Here is a 26,557-nt window from a genome sequence, read left to right as displayed (position 1 = left end):
ACACGGTTGTTGAGATATTGCACTGGAAATCAAGGATTGCACATGTAATTTTTATTCTGCAAATAAAGTAGCAACAGACAAGATACACACAACAGACAATCCCAATATTGTGGTTATTAGTGGGTGCATTGATATGATCAGTAAATTAATCATACATTGCCAGAAGTTACTGTTTTAGCTTTTTCCTGAAGATGGAGAAGTTATGTTGTTGGATGCCTAATTAAAAAAGACATTTAAAAATTGATTCAGGCACCTTGAATATAATCAAACATGTTTAATGTGGATCCACAGTGAGTCTGTTTTCCACTCTGTGTCCACTCTGTGTATGTATTTCACGCTCCCATAGGAAGTGAGTGGAGCTGCTCTCAGCCAATCAGAATCGCGGATCAGACTCCGACAACAAACAAAAGACCGAGGCTAGCTGAGCTCATTAGACTCTGTGGATCCGTGCAGCCTACCGTTAGAGGAGCCCTTTAAAGACCTCCTCTTGGACCTGCTCGGCACAAAGTCCTCTCCTCCTGTCTGGATCTGGGTATTTGTGTCAGCTAATGTCAACCTGAGCCGTTTCTGAGACCGCCTCAGCTAAACGCGTTAGCCAGGTTAGCTTGCGTGCTAACCTGGGTCTCTACGGCCAGCGGAGCCAGATACTTTGCTACACCTCCCTTTAAAAAAAACTCGACCCTAACGGACACTCTGGATTCTTACTGACTCCAGTAAAACCTCCTACTGAAGACCATGTCTGGTCAGTCGTCAGGCTGTGGGTTTCTGATGTCGGTGGTGGTCCACGGAGACTCGGCTCTGAACGAGCAGGAGAAGGAGCTCAACCAGCGGCTTCGACGGCTCTACCCAGCCGTTAACGAGACCGAGACCCCGCTGCCCCGCTCCTGGAGCCCGAAGGACAAGTTTAGCTACATCGGCCTCTCCCAGAACAACCTCCGAGTCCACTACAAAGGTATGACACCCCAGACTCAGTCCACTTCAACACTTTATTACCTAATGCTAACGGGGAGCCTAGCGGATCAAAGCTAGCTGCTGGTGTTACATCGAATAGTGCGACCTGTCAAATGTGGCACGAAGCGGTTCTGCGCATGCGTTTAATGTGTTTGGCTCCTTTAGCATCATTTTGCAATTGAGGATATTGTCAGTTTCCACTAATATCTCTTGAAATATCTAATCAAAGAGTGATGTGGTATAGTTTAGTGACATGTTTCTCACACTCTGACAATGTCAAAGTGTTGTATTTCAAATTTGATCAATATTCAATCAGATATATTGAATTAAAGAGACACAATTCTCTTGAAATCTGGAATAAAAGCCTTTAAAATAGGGTCAGATATCTCTTTAAGTTCATGTAACCCTGTTTGTAATCCACTGAAATAAAGAACACAGATTTAACTTATTTAATGTCTTTAAAAGTACTTCTACACCTTTCACTGTACAGGTTTTATTTTTATTTAGACATTTTTACATTTATGTATTTATTGTCAATTCAATTCAAATTCAATTTCAATTCAAATTTGCTTTATTGGCATGAACAAAGAGATGTTATTGCCAAAGCACATACATTCATACAATACATTACACATTACACTCACCATATATACATTAATCACACACCACTTAAATTCATCACATGCATATCAATTGTCCTTACTGCCTTGTTGTGTTCTTATTGTCTTGTTTGTTAAGTGCAAGCTCACTTGGCAATAAAGCAATCTTGATTCTGTTATTGGAAGCGTTTTTCAAGGGTAGCACAACTCGACAGAACACCCCTGTGGCTAAAAACAAAGTAAGCTAGGCTAGTAGCTTGATCAACAACAAGGCAGAGGACATCTTGCAACCCGACCAGCTGGCGAGGTGGATCCGCAGCCAGAATTGAAGCTCGTTAGCTTCAATGCTAAGCAGTGAACCAGTTTGTCAGCTCTGTTAACCAACACCGTGTCCTTCATACTCTTGGATCTGACCTGCTGGTGTTTGAAATATCACAGATTTCATGTTGGTGAAGGATCAGACATGAACAAAGTGCATGTAAGGCTCGAATGTGAGTCACATAACCAACCCTGAATGCTAGCTGAAAAGCCCAAGGACTCCTCTGAGCAGTGTAAATGCTGCATTATTAGGAGGTAACAGGACATTAAACACACTCATGCTAGGAGTATTCCTAAGCATGTATTGTGATACTGATGTAACTGTGCTTCCTGGGTGTGTTCTACCATTCTGGGCCCTCTACACACTCTTCCTTGTTACAGCTAGAATGTTCTGTCTCTCTTTTTCACTGACTCACCTGAATCTCTTACAGCAGGTACGCAGATGTCGTGTATGCTGTGTTTATCATCCATCAGAGGCCACAAACTTTCACTTCACTTTAAAACACATAAAGTCCCATTTTTTTAAAAAGGTGGAAATATAAGGTCATCTGTGATTGGTCGGGTTTATTCCATCCTAAAGAAGTGATGTCATGCTTTTTCATATTTTGGAAGTAAAGATGAAGTTAAAATGATGGATTTCAGAACTAAAGGATGTCCTGATTCAATTTCTTTTACTATTGAATATTGGGAGATACAGAGCCCTGATCCGATACTTGTGTTTGCCTTGATAATAGTTGCACAAGAGATGAGAGAGTTGAGCTTCACACTTTTTATTCCTTTAACAAAGTAAGTAATTAAAAGAATAACTAAAATATGTGTTATGTGTTAGGGATGGGCATTTCAAAGTTATATTTTTTGGGGCCTTTTTGCCTTTATTTGATAGGACAGCTGAAGAGAGACAGGAAATATGGGGAGTAGAGAGCGGGGGAAGACGTGCAGGAAATGGTCAGCCATCCGGGAATCGAGCCGGCGACCCCTGCGACGAGGACTGTAGCCTCTGTATGCGGGGCGCTTAGACCGCTAGGCCACCAGCGCCCCAGGGATGGGCATTTCAAGCCAAAATACTATTCGATGATAATTAGCATCTATTCGACGATTATTCAAATACTCGATGTGGTTTCAGTTCTGAATCTGCGGACAGCCCCTTCCCACACACACACACACACACACACACACACACACACACACACACACACACACACACACACACACACACACACACACACACACACACACACACACACCTGTCCTGTTTGTGTGGCAGTCGCGTTAACCAGCAGCAGGACGAGTTGCTGCAAGTAGCATGCACTGGCGGCGTCTGTCTCGATCTTTACGTCAGTGTTTCTGTGACGCGGCGTGGTGTGTGTGTGTGTTTACATTGTATGCGTGCGAGCGAGTGTTTTAACAATGTGATGTTTTAGTTGTGACTAAGCGGCAACCTCCGGTCTCAAACGATGAAGCCCATGAGGAAGTGTTATAAACTGCAATACATGGAGAATCCTCTTGAGGCTGGCTGCAGAAACACCGTAAACCACACAGGCATGAATGGGGAAAAAGACGATCTTTGTAGCATTAATAAACATGTTTACAGCCTGGTTCAAAAAACAGCTTGGCCCTAAGAAGCTAATCTCTCTATCGGCACACAATGTACGGGGGGGAATTATTTTCTAACGTGACGGTTCAGAAGATATTAAGATTACGAGTTTTTGCCCAAATAAGGACATGACTGACGTGACTCCCGGTCGGGAACACATAGCTGTTGGCTAGGAGGCTCACACTACGTCACACTCTGCCTAGTTGAGTTACGCATTTTCAATATGGCTGCCGCCGTCGATTGGCTTCAAAACAGCGCTCAGGAACGGATGGGTGACGTCACGGATACTACGACCATATTTTATACAGTCTATGGTTGTGACCTGCCAAGGGACTGCAGATGTAAATTAGCTTTAAGCTAACTCTGCTACAATGCATCAAATGGTGACATTTATGTTAAATATTGTACATGGTCCCTTTACAAATAAATCAAATAAATTAATTATTTTACAGCCATGCTGAGTCTCTGGAAAAACGTGTAGTAGAGTGTGTGTGTGGGGGTGGGGTGCAGACAGACTTTGTAGTTGATCAGATATCTGTATCAGGGTTTTACCAGGTATTAAAATGTCAACATTTCACTCTTTTAAAGGCTGATTTATACTTCTGCATCGAATCGACGGCGTACCCTACGCCGTGGGTCCGCGTAGCTCCCGTACCTACGCAGAGGCCTACGCACGTAGCTGACGTGCACCTCCTCCAAAATGTAACTACATTTTGGACCGGATCCCGGACATTGGCCTCGTATTTCATCTCCTCCTCTCTCTTCTTCATGTAATCATGTCTGTATGATAAACAGCAACATGTATCAGCTGTAGATTAACAGAACACGCTCTGAATCTCTGTGGGAAAGGAAACAGAGATCGTAGCGGGGCCGGAAGGAGGCGACCGGCTATCAGAGGGACCGCACTGTTGCTGCGCGACACGGACACGTCGACGCACAAGTACGCAGGGCTCATGTCAGCGTCAGCCCCTGCTGCGTAGGCGAGACGCAGAAGTATAAATCCGCCGGAACACTTTTGCTTTTGTAATATCTTAAAGGTGACATATCATGCAAAATTGACTTTTTAATGGTTCTCTACCTGAAATATGTGTCCCTGTCTACAAACCCCCCGAGAATGAAAAGAATCCATTCTGCCCCTGTTCTGATTTCTCCACCTTTCTGTAAATGTGTGTGAAACGAGCCGTTTCAGACTTCCGTGTTTTTGTTACGTCACAACAATATCCGATCTGTCACGGAGTCAGAGCTCGGAGCTTGTTCAGCCCATAGACTGTATAAAATAATACTGAATCCCTCCTCCGTTTTTCATTCCCTGCACAAATGTGTGCTAACAAGGAGCTTAGGAGGGAGGCATGCTAGTTGTAGGCTGTCTTAATAAACACAAAGGTCGGTTTTACTCCCCACGTCTGCAGATTTGAAGATCTAGTGGATGATTTTTATATGTCATGGATAAGTGCTAGCGCTAATTAGCATAGCCACATAGCTATATGTTCATAGCTGTAGCTGTAGCTGTAGCTGTAGCTGTGTACCACGACACACGTCGACATACTGACAAATAAAACAACAAGAAACACAGAATCTGTGACCAATCCTTCATAAAAGGTCCTGCTCCCTTTCTGGTAGAGGTCGGTTTTACTCCCCACGTCTGCAGATTTGAAGATCTAGTGGATGATTTTTATTTATCATGGATAAGTGCTAGCGCTAGTTAGCATAGCCACATAGCTACATGTTCGTAGCTGTGTACCAAGACACATGTCTACATATTGATAAATAAAACAACAAGAAACACTAAATCTGTGACCAATCGTTCAGAAAGGTCCTGCTACAGGCGCCTCTCCGTCAGGATCAGATTCAGAGGGTTGAAGTAACGCGATCTCTGAGCAGCCGTGTATATTCAGCCAACATGTAAACATTAGATCAACGTGCTGGAGAGCCGAGGCACATCCACTTCCTGAGGGGGCGTGGTCAGAGAGAAAACAGAGTGTTCTGATGAGGAATGAAGAAGAGGACTTTTCAGGCATGCCAAAATCTGATTTCAAAGTGTTTTTTTGAGCATAAACTTTAAAGACATGTTTTGGGGACCTCTTAGACCAATATATATTGATGAAAAAAGCGTGATATGTCAATTATCTCGCCTGCAGAAAAGTCAAAAGAAAACATTCTTCATGTGACCACTATATCTGATTTTCTTGATTCAAATAAAAATGCCCTGAACGCAAAGTACAGATCTGAATTGCACTTTTACGACGGTTCCTGAATGCACCTGCAGTGACAGGCGCTCTGGACAGACAGTCAGTTCACGGCACTCTTTGATGACAAGGAGTTGATCCAAACTTACTGAATGTGTCTGATGTTTCACCAAACTGGATTAAATCAAGCTGTAGACGCAGAGCTTTTTACGGTGAGAGCGGCAAAAATGTCAAGCGTCAAATATTAAACAGACGTCCCCCGGTTGTGTCTTTGTCACTAACGCACACCGGGGGGTAAAAATCCTCAATGAAAAGGAGACTGGTTCACACAGCACACCTGCTGCAGGTAGAGACCAAGCTAACACTGAGCCCCTCAGATAAGAACTCAGCCTGTCACAGGAAGTCATAGCTTTAATTCTAAAGATTAGACACACAGCGAGGAAAATATGAACTCTTAATGTCCCACGCTCCGCCACTAAAGTTTTCATCTGAGTATATATTATCAGTGATGCACTTTAGCTCGTCATAGTCTCGTTTTCGTCTTGAAAAAATGAGCATCATGACATCCCGTCATGTAAATAAGATCAATAACATAAGGATATTTAGTCTGTTTAATAAAAGAACAAGTTTAAGACCTGATCTATAAGAGAGGTAACACTGAATTACTCCTGCTGTGATCTGGCGCTATATAGAAAATAAAAACACGCGGCACCGTTGTGAAACGTAGAGGAAGGATGTGCAGAGGGTCGCTGGATCTCTTTTGGGTTCAAACTCAAAGAAACAGACGATGAGTGGAAAACAAAGAAACCTTTGACACCAGCAGCTGGAGAGATCCGTTTGATCAGGCAGACAATGACTATCCCTTTAATTCAATCCCCTCAGCAGCTCAAATCATCTACACACAGTCCTGCTCTGTGCTTTCAACATGTGAAATCACACTGATGATGCTCGTCAGACTTTGGAGGTGTGTGTGTTGCACCGTGTTATGATGACGCTGTGTCCATTTGTGTTCCCTTGTTGCTCACGTGTCTGCGTTTTTACCCTCCCCTGTAGGTCATGGAAAAACCCCCAAAGATGCAGCCTCTGTACGGGCCACCCACCCGATCCCAGCAGCCTGCGGGGTCTACTACTTCGAGGTGAAGATCATCAGCAAAGGCCGAGATGGGTAAGGAGTGCCTGATGTGCAGCATTGTGTTACGTCAGATCCGTGCCCTACCCAGTAAGGACAAGGCATGATTTTTGGGATGCTTTAAAAGTACTATTCTTATTTTATTTTTTTTACCAATGCCTGGTTGTCATTCGTAATCCTGCCAGACGGTGGCGACAGAGCGTCTTAGAGCTGTTTGCTAATCACTTAAAGTAGCAGAAGAAGAAGAAAACATCAGCGACAGTGGCCAGGAATACGTGTGTAGTGGTCAAGCAGCAACCCCCGGCCTCAAAATATGAAGCTCATGTAGAAGTGCTGCAAACTGCAGTTCATTGACCGTCCACTAGAGGCTGGCTGCAGAAACCCCAGAAACCACTTACACACCAATTCAAAGAAGACGATCTTTACAGCAGAAATAAACATGTTTACAGCCTGGTACAAAAAACAGTTCAGGTCTGGATAGCTCATTTCTCTATCGGCACACACTGTACAGGGTGAATTTATTATAACTCTGTATTTTTAAGATATTAACTTGCTAGTTTTTGCCCAAATAAGGGCACGGCGGACTTGATTGACAGGCAGGCACCCTGTAGCTGTTACAGAGGAGGTTAAGGGCTTGTTTCCACCAAGCGGTCTGCTATGGATCAGCACAGTTTGGTACGGTCCGTTCGGTAAAGCCTGATCCTGTTTGCGTTTCCACAGCCAACCGTGCCCTACTTGGTGGGCGGCGTGTAAGCCGGATGCCGATAGCCGCGTCAGCTACGTTATAGCATGACGTCATGGCAGCGCGACACAGTGTACTGCGCTAATTAATGCAATGAAGAAGAAAAACATGAGGAAAGTCTGCACCTCCGCCATGGAACGCCGATTTAAACATGGCGGGGTTATGTGTTGTTCTTTATTACCGCTGTTGCACAGGAAGTGACGATTCCTTCGACCGTTCAACGGACTGCAGTTTTTCTAGCTCCACCTTCTGGGGTCGGATCGGTATGTCTGGCACCCTAAACAAAAGGGCACCAAAAAGTGGGACGGTACGGCTCAGTAATTTGGGGACCTGTCCCGGTTTTAGTCGATGGAAACGCCACAAAATGCGTGCCGTACCGAGACGAACCGAACTGAACTGCTTGGTGGAAGCAGGGCTTTAAGGCCTCATCGGTGCCGCTGTCGCTTGTTTCAGCTGTGTTTACACTCCGCTCCGAACGTCTTTAAGCCCCGCCCACCTCTCACCCTCTGATTTGATTGGCTGTTCCATGCAGCCTTCTCCTTCAGTCTAATGTTGGGTGGCACCCAATCCATTTCCAGTGGTTGGGAGGTCTAATTACAGTTTTATATATATCAAATTTTATTGCATGTTTGTTTTATTTATAGCGTGAAAAAGTATATCACGATAATTATCGTTATCGAATTATCGCCCAGCCCTCCTTGATTGAGTCGTTTGTTCCTAAATGACCTGTGTGATGATCGTCACCCTCATGAGGCCTCTGTGGAGGTGACAGACTCTGAACTGAGTTAATCCTCAAACTCAACTATCATAACTAATAAGCTTCTTACAGTCAGGATTAATCAACATTTTCCAAACTTAGTTTGGTAACAGTGGAGGCCCAACAGTTGACCGGTTTAATCTGGATTAATATAGAGCTCCATGTTACGCCCCGAGACATGAACATGAAGAAGACCCGCCCCCCCTCCAACAGGTCTAATTAACTGAAGAATAAAAACTGCTCATTCAAAGGTGAAGGGCAGGATTCACTTAGATGAAACAAAGTTCATGTTTTTAGTCTTTAAATTGAATTTAGAGCTTTAGATTATCTGCTCCAAGTCTCGTACATCGTGCTCCTTTAGAACAGTAACGGTCTTGGAGGACTCTGTGTCACGTTAAGTCCTCCTTCGCAGGTTAGTCAAACTGTCTGCAGCCTTGAGAGCGTCCTCCATCTTTCCTCTGGTCTTATTTCTAGCTCTGTTGTGCCTCTTTGTGACGGAAGGAGATCTCTGCGTGTTTGAGTTCCCGGCAGAGAAAACACATGGTGTTGTGACGGCTCGTGATCAGGATTCCTGCCGGCTGGGTTGCTTCCTGTTCTTCATGCAGTAGTTTCACAGAGATGTTGTTTTTATAAAGAAGTGTGTCTGAATAAACTCTCACCTGTCTGCTCCACAGGTACATGGGCATCGGCCTCTCAGCTCAGGGTGTGAACATGAACAGACTCCCAGGTAAGCTGACACTGTGTGTGCCTTTGGGTGTGGTGTGAGGAGCTTGTCTGTCTGTGTGTGTGTGTGTGTGTGTGTGTGTGTGTGTGTGAGTGTGAGTGAGAGTGTGTTATAGATCTCTTTAACTCTACAGGTGTAGGTGTGAAGGTAAATCAAAATCACAAGCTTACGAGAAACTGTAAAAAACACCCTTCTCCTCCTGGAGCTGATGATCTACGATTGATCCAATCCGTTTTTAGTCTAGTCAATGTGTTAACTTCCACTGGATCCACTCCGTTGCGATCCGGCTGCGTCTCTGATCCAGCAGGTCGGATCCCCCCGGATCAGATACACAAGACTTCTATTTGTTGCCTGATGCCGGAGCATGACGCATCAATCTCAACAGAGCAGATGGAGCGGGACAGGAAGTCAGGTTTCACCAAAACAAAATGAAAACATCCGGTTAATTTTCAGAATAAAACACTGTGTTATCACCAGATCGTATTTCACTTAACTACAACAACAAACCAAAGTCATGATGAGTGGAGCCAGGCCTGGAGTCAACAGGTCAGAGGTTTTCAGAGGACCAGAGAGACAACATGGATGAGGAGAGGAGGAGGAGGAGAATCCTTGATTCAGTGATTGCAGCAGGAAAACCTCGGTCACATGACTCCAGCTGTCCGGCATTCTGTAAACCGCCTAGAGTCGGACGTTGATCGACTGGTACATCGTCCACCATCTCCATCCTGCAGATTTGGGTCACATTCATGAACCTTTTTTTCTACATCTCATGTCCTCCTGTGATCCATTTCATCCCAGATCCTGATATTGTCCACCCCGTCCTCCTAACCAGCTCCAGAGTTCAGAGAAGACGCACGCAGAGGACCAGAAAGACAACATGGATGAGGAGAGGAGGAGGAGAATCCTTGATTCAGTGATTACTACGGGGAAACCTCGGTCACATGACTCCAGCTGTCCGGCATTCTGTAAACGCAGACGAGAGAGCAAGATGCCAAACCCCAGTGGAGCGGACACAGTTCGGGTGGAAGTCCGGCGCTAGTGCACCTTGATTCGTGGAAATGAAAATTGCCCAAGATGGAGGCGCATGAGGCGAAGAGGAAGGGTGCTTTCTAACTTTGAATAAGACTCGCACCAGGATACCCATACCGGTCCAGTTTCTTTGACTAGTTTGGGAAAGAAGTCTTCAAAGAGAAAGATGCACAGAGGCAGTGAGAATCAGTACCTTGTAGCAGAATTAAGGCTGCATGTCTCGTTAGCAAAAACAGGTCAGAGTCTTTATCATCAGAGACGTATTTTCAGCTCGTGAATGCGTCTCCGTGGTCATGATTCACAAAGCTACATCCTCAGATTCATGTTTTCATCATGCTTGGACTTCAGGTTACTCAAAGCTGCATTATTCTTGGTATGTTGGATTCAAATTCAACACAAGCAGCTTGGTGTGTTTGTATGGGAGGGCAGGAGGAGGAGGGGGGGCAGGCTCTGCGGCAGCACAGACGGCCTCGGGGCCGTTTTAACATCAGAAACCGAGCGGCAGGATCCTGAGAGTTACTGCTGAGCCGCACAGTTTAATCCTGCCGCTGCCACATTCATCACCAGAGGACAGCACTCCACACTGAGGCCGTTTGGCAGCAGTTCCTCACAATTAGTTCATTTTTCATCAGCGTGCATCAGTCAGCTGGCACTCTCTTGCAGCCTGCTCGGGGCCCTCCTGTTATCTGAGACTGGAGATCCTGGGTGGGTCCAGGTTTCAGAGTGAGGAGGAGCTTCTGTTGGACCTGATAACCTCAGAGCACCCGTGTGAACATCCACCAGCAGCGTGTTGATGGAGTCATATCATGTCAGGGGGGAACACACAGCAGCAGCAGAAATCTTCTCAGAGTAATGAGCGAGAAGAGGAGGAACCGTCTGTGTCTACTCACAGGAAGGAAGATTTTCATTTCATCTTCCTAGATTAACTTCCAGGTTTTTAATTCTTCCATTAAATGAAGATGATCTGCGTCCTAAGAGGAATAACGCTTAATACAAACTGTACGCTTTGAAGTTTTGTTGTTTAACACTGCTCTGTAGCTCTGCTGACACTGTTTCAATCTGCAGACTCAAGAGGCCGTGTTTCAGTGTATAAGAGCAGAGACTGAGCCTTTCAGCAGCATTCATTTCGTGACACTAGGCGTTCTTCAATAAGCTTTTTTCACCAAGAAGAGAAGATGACGAGCTGAAAAATACATTTGCAGTGTTTTCTTTCTTGACTTAAGAGTCAGATCTAAAAGTCGTCTGGGGCCGGCTGTAAACGAGGAATCCAGATGTTACAGCAGTACACCAGTTCAGAGTGAAATGTTGCTTTATAGATTCAAACACTTGATACCCGTCTGAGATTACAGAGAGGGAACATGTTGACGAAAGCTGAAAACACTAGCATCCGACTTCCACCAGATCCGCTGCGGTCCGTTTCCGTCTCTCGTCAACACCAACCGGTTGCGTTTTCAGAGGGATTTCCCACGGTAATCACTGAATCAAGGATTCTCCTCCTCCTCCTCTTCATCCATGTTGTCTTTCTGGTCCTCTGAAAACCTCTGACCTGTTGACTCCAGGCCTGGCTCCACTCATCATGACTTTGGTTTGTTGTTGTAGTTAAGTGAAATACGATCTGGTGATAACACAGAGTGTTTTATTCTGAAAATTAACCGGATGTTTTCACTTTGTTTTGGTGAAACCTGACTTCCTGTCCCGCTCCATCTGCTCTGTTGAGATTGATGCGTCGTGCTCCAGCAAAAATAGAAGTCTTGCATCTCTGATCCGGAGGACTCCGACCTGCCGGATCAGAGACGCAGCCGGAATGCAAAGGAGTGGATCCAGTGGAAGTTAACACATTGACTAGAACAGAAACCTATCAGATCTGGTGCTGAGACGGACCGGACACGGATCTGGTGGAATCTGGTTGTTACTGTTGCTCGGTTATGAAAGAGGGATGTGGTTCTTCAGACTTTCAGTCGTTAGATAACCTTAGCGACATTGAGGTCAGACTGAAAACAAGCTAAGTCTTGCGTATCTGCTGTGGAGGGCTGGGATTGCCTGAGCTGAGACGGAGCAGGAACAGAACTGAGCGGATCCAGTGGAAGTTAACACATTGACTACAATAGAAACCTTTCAGCTCTGGTGACGTGACCAGAAAGAAAGACTCTGATTTGCTCAGACTGTCAGTCTTGTTGCTCATGTTGTTGTTTGTTTTTATTGATCATAAAGAGACCGCACTGTTTGTTCAGTCAGTTTCATAACCAGATAAAAACTCCTCACTGGAGCTTTAAGTGTTCACTCTGAAACCTCTTTCATCAGGATTTACAGACGAAGCAAGAAAAAGAATCCTTTTCTACTTGTTCTTTAACAGAAAGACAGAAGACACATTTGTTTGCTCATGTTTTGTCTCTTTACATTACTCAGGTTGGGACAAGCACTCATACGGATACCACGGAGATGACGGCCACTCCTTCTGCTCATCCGGCACCGGGCAACCCTACGGACCCACGTTTACAACGGGCGACGTGATCGGCTGCTGCGTTAACCTCATCAACAACACCTGCTTCTACACAAAGAACGGCCACAGCTTAGGTTGGTATTTCGGTCTGTTTGGATGCTTGTGCTCTTCTAATTTCCTGGTTTCACTTTAAGCAGTCTCTCCATTCAGACCCAGTTACTACTTTGTTTACGTGTGTTGTTGTTGTTCCCTCCTACACTCGGCCTGCTGGCTGCTGTCAGTAAAACACAGACCCTTCACTCCCCTGCAGGCGAAAACAAACATTCCTTCTTTCCACACTCGCAGTATTTTTGTGTGCAAATAAAGAAACTAAAACTGTGCTCTCAGATGAAGTGTGTGCCGCCTTTAAGGGGGCCTCGGAGGTGCTCCACTTATGGAAACAAAGCACGCGATCCAAAGATGGGACTATGGACGCTACATGAGAGGTGGCTGTTGCCTTTGTTGCGTCACTCCTAGGTTTGGGGACGATTTAATAAACTAGCATTTAAAGCATCTACCTGTGGTTAGGGCTGGGCGATAATGTTCCATAAGATGAATGTTGAATCATTGTTTCTTTAAAGTTCAAAGGCTGATTTTTGCTCCTAAAGAAACCAGGCGATTAATATGCTCGTATCTGGGCTTAAGAATTCTTAACTGGTTTCAAATAATGGGAAAGTTTTGTGGTGTCGCCTGCCTTAGCCGACTCAGCAAAGTTCGCCGTCCACGCAGCTCTATTTTTCTCTGACTGTAAACAACCCAAATAATTCCAAACGGTTGAAGTTGTTGAGTGTTTCACTGTGTTTCCATTAAACTCCACACGTCTGTAAATCCTCCTACCTCTATCCCTGTGACATAATTGGCTGTCAGCTCTAAATAGTGTTTAAAGTTGACATGTTATGCTCTTTTCATCAACATATATTGGTCTAAGAGGTCCCCAAAACATGTCTTTAAAGTTTATTGCTCATAAAAACACTTTGAAATCAGATTCTGGTCTGCCTGTAAACCCCTCTTTTTCAGCCCTGCTCAGAACAGGCTGTTTTCTGTGTCTGTGCCTTTAAATGAGAATGAGCTCTCTGACCACGCCCCCTCAGGAAGTGGGTGTGGCCTCGGCTGTCCAGCACGTTGATCTAATGTTTACATGTTGGCTGAATATACACGGCTGCTCACAGACCCGCGTTACTTCAACCCTCTGAATCTGATCCTGATGCAGCAGGACCTTTCTGAACCATTGGTCACAGATTTAGTGTTTCTTGTTGTTTTATTTGTCAGCATGTCGACGTGTGTCTTCTTGGTACACAGCTACGAACATGTAGCTATGTGGCTATGCTAACTAGCGCTAGCACTTTTCCATGAAAAATAAAAATCATCCACTAGATGGTGTCTTGGTATGGGTCAACGAGTCTAAAAAACAAAAACAGACTGCAGGCCATAGTCAAGATATGCAGCAGGGTTGCGGGCACACCCCTGCCTGACATGTCAAGCCTCCACCGAGCCAGGACCCTCAGCAAGGCCTGGTCCATCGTGGCTGACCCATACCATCCCCTTTTTCTTGAATTTTGCCGGCTTCCCTCAGGCCGAAGATTCGCGATGCCGAATAGCAGGACGAATAGGAAGAGGAACTCTTTTGTACCGACAGCAGCTAGTGTCTGCTTAACAATGCCGCATAACTGTTGTTTCCAGTTGTTACTGTTGTTGTTGTTACCGTTTTGAATGTTTTGATGTTGGTGTTGTACTGTTTTGTTTGTGTCACCGCTGACTGAAAGACAAATTGTCCCCCGGGGATAATAAAGAAACCTTGAACCTTAAAGAAACCTTGAACCTAGATCTTCAAATCTGCAGACGTGGGGAGTCAAAGCGACCTCTGTGTTTATTAAGACAGCCTACAACTAGCATGCCTCCCTCCTAAGCTCCTTGTTAGCACACGTGTGCAGGGAATGAAAAACGGAGGAGGGGTTGAGTTGTATTTTATACAGTCTATGGGCTGAACAAGCTCCAGACCGGAATATTTCATATTTCAGGTAGTGGACCATTAAAAAGTCGATCTTGCATAATGTCACCTTTAAGGCGCTCCTCTTTTCCTATATGTTTAAGTATATCAAACCTTTATCTCACATTTGTTTTATTACCAAACTATGCAAATCCACACAGTAAATATCTTTATGGTAATATCGCCCAGCCCTACGTGTTTTTAGATCCAATGAAAGTTAGTTCGGCCATCTTTGAGCTCCATAACTCCTCAAAAAAAAAAAACCTGCAGGTGACGCCTCTGAGACCACATCAATGTTTCCTTCAGTCTATGCAAAGACCCGAGGCTACGCAGCTATGTTTAGGGCAGGAAATAACCTCAGCCTGGTCTTCAGTTTGTCCAAAGCCTCGTTAGCTCGGGTGAATCCGTCTCTTATAAAGGAAACTGTCATTGACATTTAAAATCCCACTTCCTGCAGAAAGGATGATAGAAACCGGATCATCTCTGTACTCAGTGATGTGAAACTTGTCTCCTCACACTGACACTGTCTCTCTTCCTCTGCAGGTATTGCCTTCACAGACCTTCCCGTAAGTACCCACGTTTTATCTGCTCCTGTCCCGTGTTGTGGTAGACTATTTCTGTGTTTTAATTTTGTGTTCATTGTAGTTCAAACGTTTACTTTAAGAAACGGATTGAGGCGTTAAATCCTGTTCTCAAATAGCTTGACTCAAAGGACGTCTTTAAGCTCTTATTCTTTCTCTTCCAAACTCATATTGAGAGAATGCATCACCTTTGACTGTCGTATGGTTAAAAAAAAAACCTCTTGTCAAAGTCTGGTTACTGCTGGAGGACATTAAGACCAAGCGGCAACCTCCAGTCTTGAAATAGGAAGCTGATGCAGAAACTGCAGTTCCTCATGCGTCCACTAGAGGCTGGCTGCAGAAGCACTGGAAACCACATACACACCCATTCAAAGAAGACGATCTTTACAGCAGAAATAAACATGTTTACAGCCTGGTTCAAAAAACTGTTTAAGTCTGAAGAGCTCATTTCTCTATCGGCAGTTTTGCCCAAATAAGGGCGTGGCTGCAGCTGTTAGCGAAAAGGCTAAAGGCCCGCCTTTTTACCTCACTCTAGCTCGGACGAAGTTAGGTTCAGCATTTCCAATGTGGCACCTACTAACGACCGGCTTCAAAACAGGGCAGGGTGCCGTCACGGATACAGTCTATGGGTCAGATTGAGTCAGGATTTTCAATATGGCGACTGCCTCTACATCAGGGTCCTGTTTACAGCACCCTCTGGTGGTGAAATGGTATTAGAGGTCTGAACAGGATGGTGCTTTTTACCATCAGGAGGGTCTAACTCCTCTCTGCTCCCATGCTTCATTGTGTGTGTGTGTGTGTGTGTGTGAGAAAGCCTCCCACACCAGAGGATCATTAATTCAAATGAGATTCATGCATCCATTAAGCGCAGCAAGATGTGAGGGAGACTCTTGAAAAAGTGGGCCGGCTGTTTTGTTTTTTTCAGGGAGAAGAAAATAAGAGTCTTAGCCACAACAATAATCCATTGAGCAGAAAACCAGGCTTGGCTCCCAGCCAGACATTCATGTTCCTCCAGAGTTGTGCAGCGAAGTGCGTCACCTCGGCACAGCTGACCTTTGTGGTTATTGGACCATAACAAACAAGGCAACTCTAAAAGGAGAGACACACAAACCTTTTGTGCCACCGTGCTCGAGGGAGCTTAAACCGACTTACTTTATTTAGCACGGTTTGAGATTTATTATTAACCTTAACTGCAAGACGACACCAAAGTCCTGTGTTTTTGAAGATGTAACCCTGCTATCAAAGTTATTCTCCCACACGGTGGTGACGCCTCTCGTCAGTCACCGCCCCGTCTGATCGAATCACACCACTGATCTGATTGTCCGGACGATGCTCATCCTCATATCTCTGTTTATGTGCTCATCCAGATGTCATCAGGGACTTAATGAAAAGCAACCAAGAAGAAGTTGTAGTAAATCCCTACTGTCTTCCTACATCCTCAGGGTTTTCTTTTCCCTCCGTCATCCTAATTCCTCTCTCTCTCTCTCCGCTGCAGCCTAACTTGTACCCGACGGTGGGCCTTCAGACTCCAGGGGAGGTGGTGGATGCAAACTTCGGCCAGCACCCCTTTGTGTTTGACATTGAGGACTACATGCGTGAGTGGAGGACAAAGATCCAGGCACAGATCGACCGCTTCCCCATCGGAGAGCGCGAGGGCGAGTGGCAGTCCATGATCCAGAAGTAAGTTCACACTGCAGGTGTTTCTGTTTACTGCAGACCCCTGTTGTCCGTTTTGAACTTTTGTCCTGGACTCTTCTACTACAGAGCTGTGCTGTTGTAATACGTGCAGGATGTGGTTTTGCTGGAATCTGTAAAGTCTTCCTGAAGACGTCATCGTCTGGATGGCAGCATGTGTTGCTCCTAAACCTGTAGATACTGTTCAGCATTAATGGAGCCTTCACAGATGTGGAAGCTACCCATGCCATGGACTCTTATGATCCCCATACCATCAGGGACGCTGGCTTTCACCTGTGAGCTGATAACAAGCCGGGTAGTCCCTCTCCTCTTTAGAGGACACAGCGTCCATGATTTCATCAGACCACAGGACAGTTTTCCACTTCCCCTCAGTCCATCTTAAACGGGCTCAGGTCCAGAGAAGTCTCTGTGGTTCTGGATCAGGTTTATATATGGTTTCCTCTTTGTGTGGTTCAGTTTTAATCTGCATTTGTGGATGCAGTGACTTCCACTACAGAGTCATGTCTGTTTTTAATGCAGTGACTTCCACTACAGAGTCATGTCTGTTTATAATGCAGTGACTTCCACTACAGAGTCATGTCTGTTTTTAATGCAGTGACTTCCACTACAGAGTCATGTCTGTTTATAATGCAGTGACTTCCACTACAGAGTCATGTCTGTTTATAATGCAGTGACTTCCACTACAGAGTCATGTCTGTTTTTAATGCAGTGACTTCCACTACAGAGTCATGTTAGTGTTTTTAATGCAGTGACTTCCACTACAGAGTCATGTCTGTTTTTAATGCAGTGACTTCCACTACAGAGTCATGTCTGTTTTTAATGCAGTGACTTCCACTACAGAGTCATGTCTGTTTTTAATGTAGTGACTTCCACTACAGAGTCATGTCTGTGTTTTCTTACCTTAGAGGTTGAGTGTGGAGAGTGACTGATGCATCGGACACTGTAGGTGACTGTAGTAAATCACTGCTGACATGGCGAGGCTCAGAGCCCAGATTGAGCGCTCCCCCATCGGAGAGCAAAAGCCGTGGGACTCGGTTTCTCTCCATGCCATGCCCTGATGGGATTAGCTCTCTGTTGCTATGATTACTTGTCCTGAATGGATTTAATCTCCATTTGATGGGGATTGGGCTTGAGGGTGGGGTGGCGTGGAGGGAGCCGTAGCCTGGCTGCCTGGGATTGTAAACAGGAAGTTTCTAAGCTCACGTCAGATTGATGGAAGGGGACGAATTATTGCCTTTTTATAGGGCAGCAGTGACATGACGGGCTGAAAGAGAGGAAGCCTCTGATCACAAATCTCCTGACGGCCATGGTGCATTTTTAAGAAGTGTGCAAACTAGTGCAAGTAGTCTAGGTGGATACCTCTCCAGGACAGCTGCTCACACTGCAAACAGGAAGTTATCTCAACACTACTTAAAGGAGAACTCTGGTGCACTTATTGCATCTTAGCTTCATCGCTTTTGTCTTATTAATCTTTAGAGATGTTGAATGAAATACAGAACATATTTATAGAGAAGATATTTGACGATTAAAGGAGTATGAAGATCATCAATCATCGTGTGTCTCTTGTCTCTCCAGGATGGTGGCTTCCTACCTGGTGCATCACAGCTATTGTGCCACGGCCGAGGCCTTTGCCAAATCCACAGACCAGGCCGTGCACGAGGAGCTGGCCTCCATCAAAAACCGACAGAGTGAGTCCTTCTGTGTTGGCGGGTTTCTCTAAAAAAGTCTTGACACAGTGAGAAAACGATCAGATGAAAAAACAAGATGTGGTCACAGAAAGTAAAGGTGGATCAAATGCTGTATGAGGTACTGGTCAATAGTAACCCATAGGGGATCCCTGGGAGAAACTGGCTCCACCTGCGACACACTGAACCATCCCTTCAACAGAAACAGAAATGAGTCTTAGTTCCTTTAAACTGGATCTCGGATGAATCTGTATGCTTACTGTGTCGTTCAATCTCGCCTGTCGCTCGCAGAGATCCAGAAGCTGGTGTTGTCAGGTAGAATGGGCGAGGCCATCGAGACCACCCAGCAGCTCTACCCCAACCTCCTGGAGAGGAACCCAGACCTCCTCTTCATGCTCAAGTAAGACCACGCTTGAGTCTTGTTATCACGTGTGTGTGTGTGTGTGTGTGTGTGTGCTTCTGTGAAAACCATACGTTTTGTAAAACCTACATCAGTCAGTCAAAGCTACTTCCTGTTTTAGTTTGAAAGAAACTTTGATTTGCTCTTCATTTTATGTTGATTTGAAAGTGGAAAGTCAGCCTTTTCAGTATTCTCCCTACCTCATTCATTTCACGCTTTCATCCCTCTCTCTCTCTCTCTCTCTCTCTCTCTCCCTCCCCTGCGTTCTCCAGGGTGAGACAGTTCATCGAGATGGTGAACGGGACAGACAGCGAGGTGAGGTGTCTCGGTGGTCGCAGCCCAAAGTCTCAGGACAGTTACCCCGGCTCCCCCAGGCCCTTCAGCAGCCCAAGCCACAAAGCCAGCAGCTCCCAGCCCTACCTCCCAGGTACGGTCTGAACATCCGAAAACAGGCCTCAACGCCAACCTGAGTACAAACACTGCTCTCATTTACAGCTTAGATACATCTTCACTTCAGGTAATCTGTTCATCTGTCCTCTTTTCTTGAGTTGGACTTCAAACCTTGTGTCAGAAAGTCAACTCTGGGGTCATTAAAGGATTTTGCAGCTTTTGCGCTCACACACATGCAAATGAGCCTCCAGTAAAAAAACAGGAAGTTCACAAATACCAGCGCTGACAGCCCAACGTAGCCTAGGTTGAACGTAACTTCTAATTCAGGATGGAGTTTACTCTCTGCTTGCGTTTGGGCGTTGCACCAGCTGAGATAGTTCCAACGTTAGCATAAGTTACGTCTTAAATTGTACACCTCGCTCTGAGTAAAGTCCTCCATAAAGACCGGGTATCATGGCACTCGGTTTCTAAAGATGGGATCATTTGATGGATGAGGAAAAGCGGCACATTATTAGAGTACCGTTATATTATTGTACCATAAGTTGTAGTTCAAGATTTCACCACTAGGTGTCACTGTTGTTATTTTACAGCATTGCAGGCCCTGACCCCCGAAAGTCCCAGGACCTTTGAGAAGTACTACCCCCCCTAGCAGGGGCTTTTTAGTAGGGAGATTATCTACTCCTGAACTAAATTTAGACCCTGGGTCCACCGGTCAAAACGCACGTAGTTCCTCCAGTTGTAAGAAAAAAAAAAAGGAGTGAATGAACACCTCAGTGATTTCAGAACCTTTTCTGTGTTTGATGAGTCATTCGTTAATGTTCCTCTTTCCCCCCTGTTCTTCTCTTTAAGGGTTCGATAGCAACTGCTGTAACGGCGTGACGTCTAATAAGAGCCACAGCTCCTCCCCTCACAGTCACAAGCCCTGCCCCCCCAGCTCTGGCTCCACCCTCCCGGCGTCTGACATTAGCCTCAACGGGAGCCGCAGCCAACAACCCGTAACCAGGTACAGACACGAACACCAACCCGAACTGAGCGGCACCGTCTGTGAAGGGAAGCAGTTTATGTTTTTTGGAGATTAATAAATAATAATTCAGAGGTGCAAATTTGGGGAAAACATAAAAACAATAACTTTGCCCCGTCTTAAGAATCCAAATTCTTTTGAGATTACGGTGATTGTAGACGGTGTCCGCTTCACCGTCCCTCTCCTCGTGTTTCAGTAGCGACGTGGACATGGAGGTCGACCACTTCACCAACGGAGTGACAGAATCGTCCTCCAACGGTTTCCTCAACGGCAGCTCCAAACACACCACCGAGCCTGAAGACTGTGACGCAGACATGGGTGGGTACAGTCTCTCTGTGTGAAATATCCCACTCTGAGCACTTTGCTGGTAAACACACGATATGAGGCGTATGCCAGCCTTCCTGTAGCTCTTGTTACTCCCATGTTTAAGCCTCAGCTGTAAACGTTCCCTCACATTTCTGCACTCATTCTGCACGCCGTCTCTGCAGAGGTGGAGTCTGCTCAGTCCAAGAGGCAGCTGTGCGGCGGGAGCCAGGCGGCCATCGAGAGAATGATCCATTTCGGCAGGGAGCTCCAGAGCATGAGCGAACACCTCCGCCGCGAGTGTGGCAAGAACTCGGCCAACAAGAAGATGCTCAAGGTAAAACAGACGTTGGTTCATTTTGATTGATTTTATATATTTTTTTAAGTTATATTTTGGGGCTTTTCGCCTTTATTTTATAGGACAGCTGTAGAGAGACAGGAAATGTGGGGAGTAGAGAGCGGGGGAAGACATGCAGGAAATGGTCAACCAGCCGGGAATCAAATCGGCGACCCCTGCGACGAGGACTGTAGCCTCTGTATGGGGGGCGCTTAGAGCGCTAGGCCACCAGCGCCCCTCATTCCCCTTTTTTCGAACCCGATAAATCATCACATTTTTCCGTGTGCCTGATTTAGGAAAGTACCCGTGCCGTCTTCCTGCGCCTTTTTGAAGCCGATCGTCTGTGTTGCCGTATTGGAAATGCTGAACTCAACCGAACATCTCTGGAGTTAGTGTGAGGTAAAGAGGCGGGCGTTTAGCAGGAACAGGTTCCTGTGTTTCTGCCGCCAGCCTCTAGTGGACACTCGATGAACTGCAGTTTTGGTTTTTAGTCGTATTTGCGCTCTGAGAAATAAAGAATAATCCTCTGCAGTTCAGTCGGACTCGCACACTGAGACCCTGGTGCTCAGGTCCTAATTAGAAACGGATATTAGAAATATTCAGCTTGTTTGTTTTTTTGCGCCCCCTTGTGGATGAATCACGTAATACGTAGACGCATGTCGTGGTGCCAGACCAATTATCACGACCCACCTAACGCCGCTGAAAGAAAGAGAGGGGCCGAGCTATTCAACACCCGTAAATGCTAACGGCAGTGACTCACCGGGCTGCTGAAGTCTCGCCAACATTTCTTTGTTCAGTCCACGACACATCTTAAAGGCAGAGATGTCGTTACAAACTTCGTAGTTTCATCCCGCAGCACCGACTTCACCGCACTTCTTGTTTACGCTCGTGACTTTTATTCGTGGAGCGCTCTCTCTGCGTGAAAGAACGCATTGAAAAAGGCAGACAGAAAAAATGTCGTTTACCGATTTATGCTAACAGATGCTAACGTTTTTGCCACAGTGTCAACAGGCAAGGGTGAAATGTATTGTTCCGTGTCTGCGGCTTGATTTGATGTGTGGAAGTATATATGAAACGATGTGATCAGTGTGTGTTGTCTTGTTTGTGTGTGTGTTCTCCTGCAGGACGCGTTCAGCCTGCTGGCCTACTCAGACCCCTGGAACAGCCCGGTCGGCTACCAGCTGGACGCCATTCAGAGAGAGCCGGTCTGCTCCACTCTCAACAGTGCAATATTAGGTAGGTGACCTCTGAGGGCATGTTTCATCATCACTGAGTCTCAAGGCGGGGGATCCTGAACCAGCATCATGTTCTGTGTGCACTCCTGACGTTACTGTTCCTCCTGTGTCCTCTTTCAGAGACTCACAACCTGCCCAAGCAGCCCCCCCTGGCCCAGGCCGTGGGCCAGGCCGCCCAGTGCCTCGCCATCATGGCACGAACTGGCACCGGCTCCTGCGCCTTCGCCTCTGTGGACGATTACCTGCACTAGCCCTGTGCAAACACACAAACACAGAAACACACACACACAGGAACACACACACACACACACACACACACTGAGGACTTGTCCAGAACCGCCCCCCCCCCCCCCAGACCTCCTCCATCAGTGTAGCTGCATTAGCCGAGGAGTCGCTCCTCTGCACGATAACGACTAGTAGGAAGTTAACCACCTCACTCGCTTCTTGTTCTGCTTTTATCGATCGGCACCAACGCCACCGAGGATCAGGAGCCGCTTCTGGACATTGGTACCACATTTTAGACATACACACATACACACACACACACACACACACACATACACACACTCGCCCACCACCGCCCCCCCACCTCTCCCCGTCTTTAGTATAAAACTACGCCTCAACCTTGGTTTGGCCTCGCAGAACCCCCCCGCCTCCAGCTGTCCCGAGGCTGTGTCCGCATCATTCTGACTGACCGAGAGCGCCAGGGGACGCCAGCCAAGAGTAGCTGACGCGGAAACACTCGGAGAGAGCCGAACTCATGTGGACCAGAAACCCCAGCCTCCCCCAAAAAAACGGGGTCTACAGACTGTCATTAAAAAAATAAAAAAAGGACCCTGGTCTAAAAAGTAACTGGAAACATACCAAGAAAAAAACGACAACAGAGGGACCGTCATGGCCGACCGCCCTTTAATATGTGGTCCCTGTAAACCTGGACACACGTTACACACACACACACACACATGGAGGCGGGCTGATGCTGAACACAGGATTGGAACAGGATTGGAAGTCCACCAAGGCTTGCCGAGTGCTCCTCCTTCAGCCAACGAGAGGCTCCGTTACGAACAGCAAACCCCCCTCCCCCCCCTGTGACCCCCACCCCTGCACCAACTCCCCTCCTCCCCCTGACCCCGCCCTCCACTCACTTCAGGACTTTGGCGAGGATTTGTGTGACGCATGTGGACTCGGGGACTTCGAAGAAGCCAGAGAGAATCCAGAGTCTCGACTCAAAGTTCCCTGTTTTTAATCTTTTTCGTTTGTTTTTGTTTTCACGGGGCGGAGAGAGAGAGAGAGGGGGGGGGGGGGGGGGGAGGAGGGCGGGGGGGGGGCGGTTACCTGGCTCTTGTTTTGTTTTTAGTTTTTCCGGGTTTACAAGGCATGGTGCGGACGATGATTATTATTATTATTATTATTATTCTAATTATCATTATATTAATTATTGTTACTTGCATTCACAGTATATTTGTTGAGCGCCAGCGAGAGAGAGTTCCACCAACTTATTATAATAAAGGTCCCGATTCCACCGATTCCCAGTGACGAGCGTGTGTACATGTTAACGTTTATATATGAATTTAACAAAATGGAATTATATCAATAGAGTGAGATATTTAGTTATCAAATGAAAAGAAATCATTGAAAAAAAAAAAACCCAATCCTTTAATGCTTTGTACCGACTCCAGTGACTCCTGAAGCGTGCTGGTCGTTTCCAGTCTGTACAAGTTTTTATGTTCCCCGTCTCATTGACTTCAGGGTTCCTGCGCAGATCCACCTCTCAGTCAGTCATCGGACCTGGTTCCAGGTCTGTCAAATCCACTTTGTCACACCTGGTCTTAAAGCTCCTGTGAGGAACTCTTGGGTTTGTGTTGCTTCTGGCGCCCCCCTGTGGACAAAATGATCACCTCTTGACAGTCAGCTGTGTCACTGCTGATCATTATTTTATTTTGATTCATAAGCAGAGGATTTAAACCTTGAGAGTTTCCTCAAACAGTCTCCTTCAAGACTTTTAAACGTTTCTGGAGAAAGTCCGGATCCTGCGTGGGAACCCTACAATGACCTCTGACCCCATTTTACTTGCCCCCCCCCCCCCCTTCCAAAAAAAAAAAAGAAACCCTGCTGCACAACAGGTTTGATGCAAATGTTGTTGGTTTTTATTTTCTTATCGATGTCTATGCTAATCCTTAACACACAACGAACTCAGGAGCCAAAAATGTCCCTTTGTCCCTCCTCCTCGGTTTAGAACGCCAAAGTCCAGCCAGGCAGCCTGGGCCTCGATCGCAGGCGGCCTCGATCGCAGCACAGCTACGGGTTTTCAGACTTGAGCTCGGATCAGAAAAAACAAGCAACATCCTGAATCCTGCTTTTTAAAATCAAACTGAACTTAAAATACTTTGTTAAAAAAACATTTAACTTTTGAAAAAGTGCATGGGGTAATCATGTGGCTAGCAATTAACAAGAAGGACAGTGGAAGCTTGCTAGCATACTAAGCTAGCGCTTTCATTTCAAACCAGGTTTACAGTTTTCAGATCGTCTCTCTTTTGGAACTTCCTGTTACCATATTTGGTAAAAAGCGATTTAACCTAGTGCTACATCATCATTAGCATTATTTCTCAACTAATGGGACTGTAATCAACAAAATAAAAGTAGTGCCGCAGTAAAACTAGATCGTACGCGACATGAAGGCCGTCTCAGTTTCTGAAGAGGCATTAAGAGTCCTTTCAGTGGGAGCGGCCATATTGGAAACGCCGACTCCAGCTAGCTTCCGATTCACCCAAACACAGGCGGAGTAGAGGTGGAGTTGAAGCCAAATGTCCCCGTACAGTTTGTAAGCCAAGTTAGCCGTTTCAACATGAGCCTCAAGTGGCCACTCGAGGAACTGCAGTTCTTGTTCGTTAGCTTCATTCTGAACACCAGAGGGCGCTGTTAGCCATAAATCATTCACAGTATTTTTACTGAGACAATACATCGAGTGGGAAAGTGTCTCATTTTCTCATAGACATACAAAAACATACTGTTTCCACAATCAGTGGTGTCGCCCCCTGCTGGCCATTTAAAGACACTTCATGAACAGTGCCAGTGTGGGAACTAAGAGGCTGCAAAACCCCGCCTCCAGAGATGGGGGGGTAGACGTGCAGCAAAGGGGCGTGGCTCGATGAGGACCGTTTCCTCTGTACATGGGGCGCCTAAACCAGTGTCTAGTTAAAAAAACTAGACTTTTGGTCTCCTTATCGGCTGTTAAAGATCCAAAAGTATCACCAAACTTGGTCCCTGACTGATTTTAGTTTCAGTTTGATTGTGGGCAGCTGGAGGGAACCTGTTGCTTGTTTTGTTTTTGAGTGAGCCTGATCGTTAGCGTTGATTTACCTTCAGTCCACCCCTGAATGCGTGCTGCTCCCTGGTAGCATATCGCTGTCTGGTTATTCCTCTCAAAGCTGCTATTAAATAGCATTCAGGTATTAAAAGCCCTTAAGCTCCACCTGTTTCAAACTACCCATCATCCCTCAGAGGCGAGCGCCCCTCTGCCCGTCACGTTACTGTTTTGTTACAAGACCCTCGTCTGACCTCGTGTTTTTGTTTTTTTTTTAGTGCTCAAACTTTAAAAACATCAAGAAAAAAAAAACAGCGCTGATAAGAAAAAGAACCAAATCCTCTTAGAGGGCGTCGCAGCTGTGCGTTAGACACGACATCCACCTTCTCCCGAAGTTTCTCCCAGGGGTCCGGAGGCGACTCTTCTCCTCACGGTGGAACCGAGCTTTTCTGTACCTTTTGGTTTGTTTTTTCGTTTTTTGTTTTTTTTTTCTTAATTTGGATCGCAAGCAGTCACGGCATCGTTTAGAAAACTTCTTAGACAAAGTGTCTGTTGTCTCTTTCTGAGTAAGGTCTGAAACCTATGCATGCCATAGTAAAGTGGTGGTAAGATCAAGTTAGATGTCTCTTATTTGAATCTTTTTGTTTCTCCTTCTTTTATAGCCAGTTCACGGTGTATAAGGAAGATGTCAACCAGTAAGTTGTCCACTGCTGACTGTGTGTCCATTTGGAGAAAAAAAAAAGTGCAATTTGTGTGAGGGTGAAAAGATTTATATTAAAAATGATAAATGATGAAGGTGCGTGTCTGGATGCTGAGTGACGTGGAGCTGGAGTCTGAGGGTGAGGCTGAAACGAGGTCTCCTTAATGTTAAATGAAGGAAGTAAGACCAGAAGGAAGAGTCCAACAATACAAGTCCAATGAGTCCCTTTTAAAGAAACACATCAAACACACGTTACTGTGATTATTTCAATCAAACTTTATATCAATCATGTTTTATCAAATCAAATCCATCAGAATGTTTTTATCTACATTCAGGCCTTTTTCATCTCGACTCAGAATTCTGCGATCAAAATCAAAACTCTTGGAAAAAGAACAAAGCATTGACTTTGAT

At 45.8% G+C, this 26,557-nt stretch overlaps 1 protein-coding gene across 1 annotated transcript; it reads left to right on the top strand.

The window, feature by feature from the left end:
- The first annotated feature begins 361 nt into the window (after positions 1 to 361).
- Positions 362 to 26,241, top strand: ranbp9 (RAN binding protein 9). Its single transcript, XM_034702643.1, has 14 exons — positions 362 to 952; positions 6,702 to 6,813; positions 8,951 to 9,003; positions 12,436 to 12,603; positions 15,039 to 15,061; positions 16,572 to 16,756; positions 18,347 to 18,459; positions 18,748 to 18,856; positions 19,129 to 19,283; positions 20,096 to 20,249; positions 20,464 to 20,585; positions 20,756 to 20,907; positions 22,032 to 22,143; positions 22,263 to 26,241. Exons 1-14 carry the CDS (start codon positions 736 to 738, stop codon positions 22,391 to 22,393), a joined length of 1,806 nt encoding a protein of 601 aa, XP_034558534.1. The 5' UTR covers positions 362 to 735; the 3' UTR covers positions 22,394 to 26,241.
- The last annotated feature ends 316 nt before the right edge of the window (positions 26,242 to 26,557 follow it).

This window comes from Notolabrus celidotus, chromosome 15 (assembly GCF_009762535.1).
Source record: "Notolabrus celidotus isolate fNotCel1 chromosome 15, fNotCel1.pri, whole genome shotgun sequence".
NCBI lineage: Eukaryota > Metazoa > Chordata > Actinopteri > Labriformes > Labridae > Notolabrus > Notolabrus celidotus.
This window is presented reverse-complemented; position numbering and strand designations above follow the sequence as displayed.

Coding starts and splice junctions, on each gene's coding strand:
- ranbp9 (XM_034702643.1), top strand. CDS start 736: ATGTCTGGTCAGTCGTCAGGCTGTGGGTTTCTGATGTCGGTGGTGGTC. Junction 953..6,701: donor CCTCCGAGTCCACTACAAAG/GTATGACACCCC, acceptor CCTCCCCTGTAG/GTCATGGAAAAACCCCCAAA. Junction 18,460..18,747: donor CTCCATCAAAAACCGACAGA/GTGAGTCCTTCT, acceptor TGTCGCTCGCAG/AGATCCAGAAGCTGGTGTTG.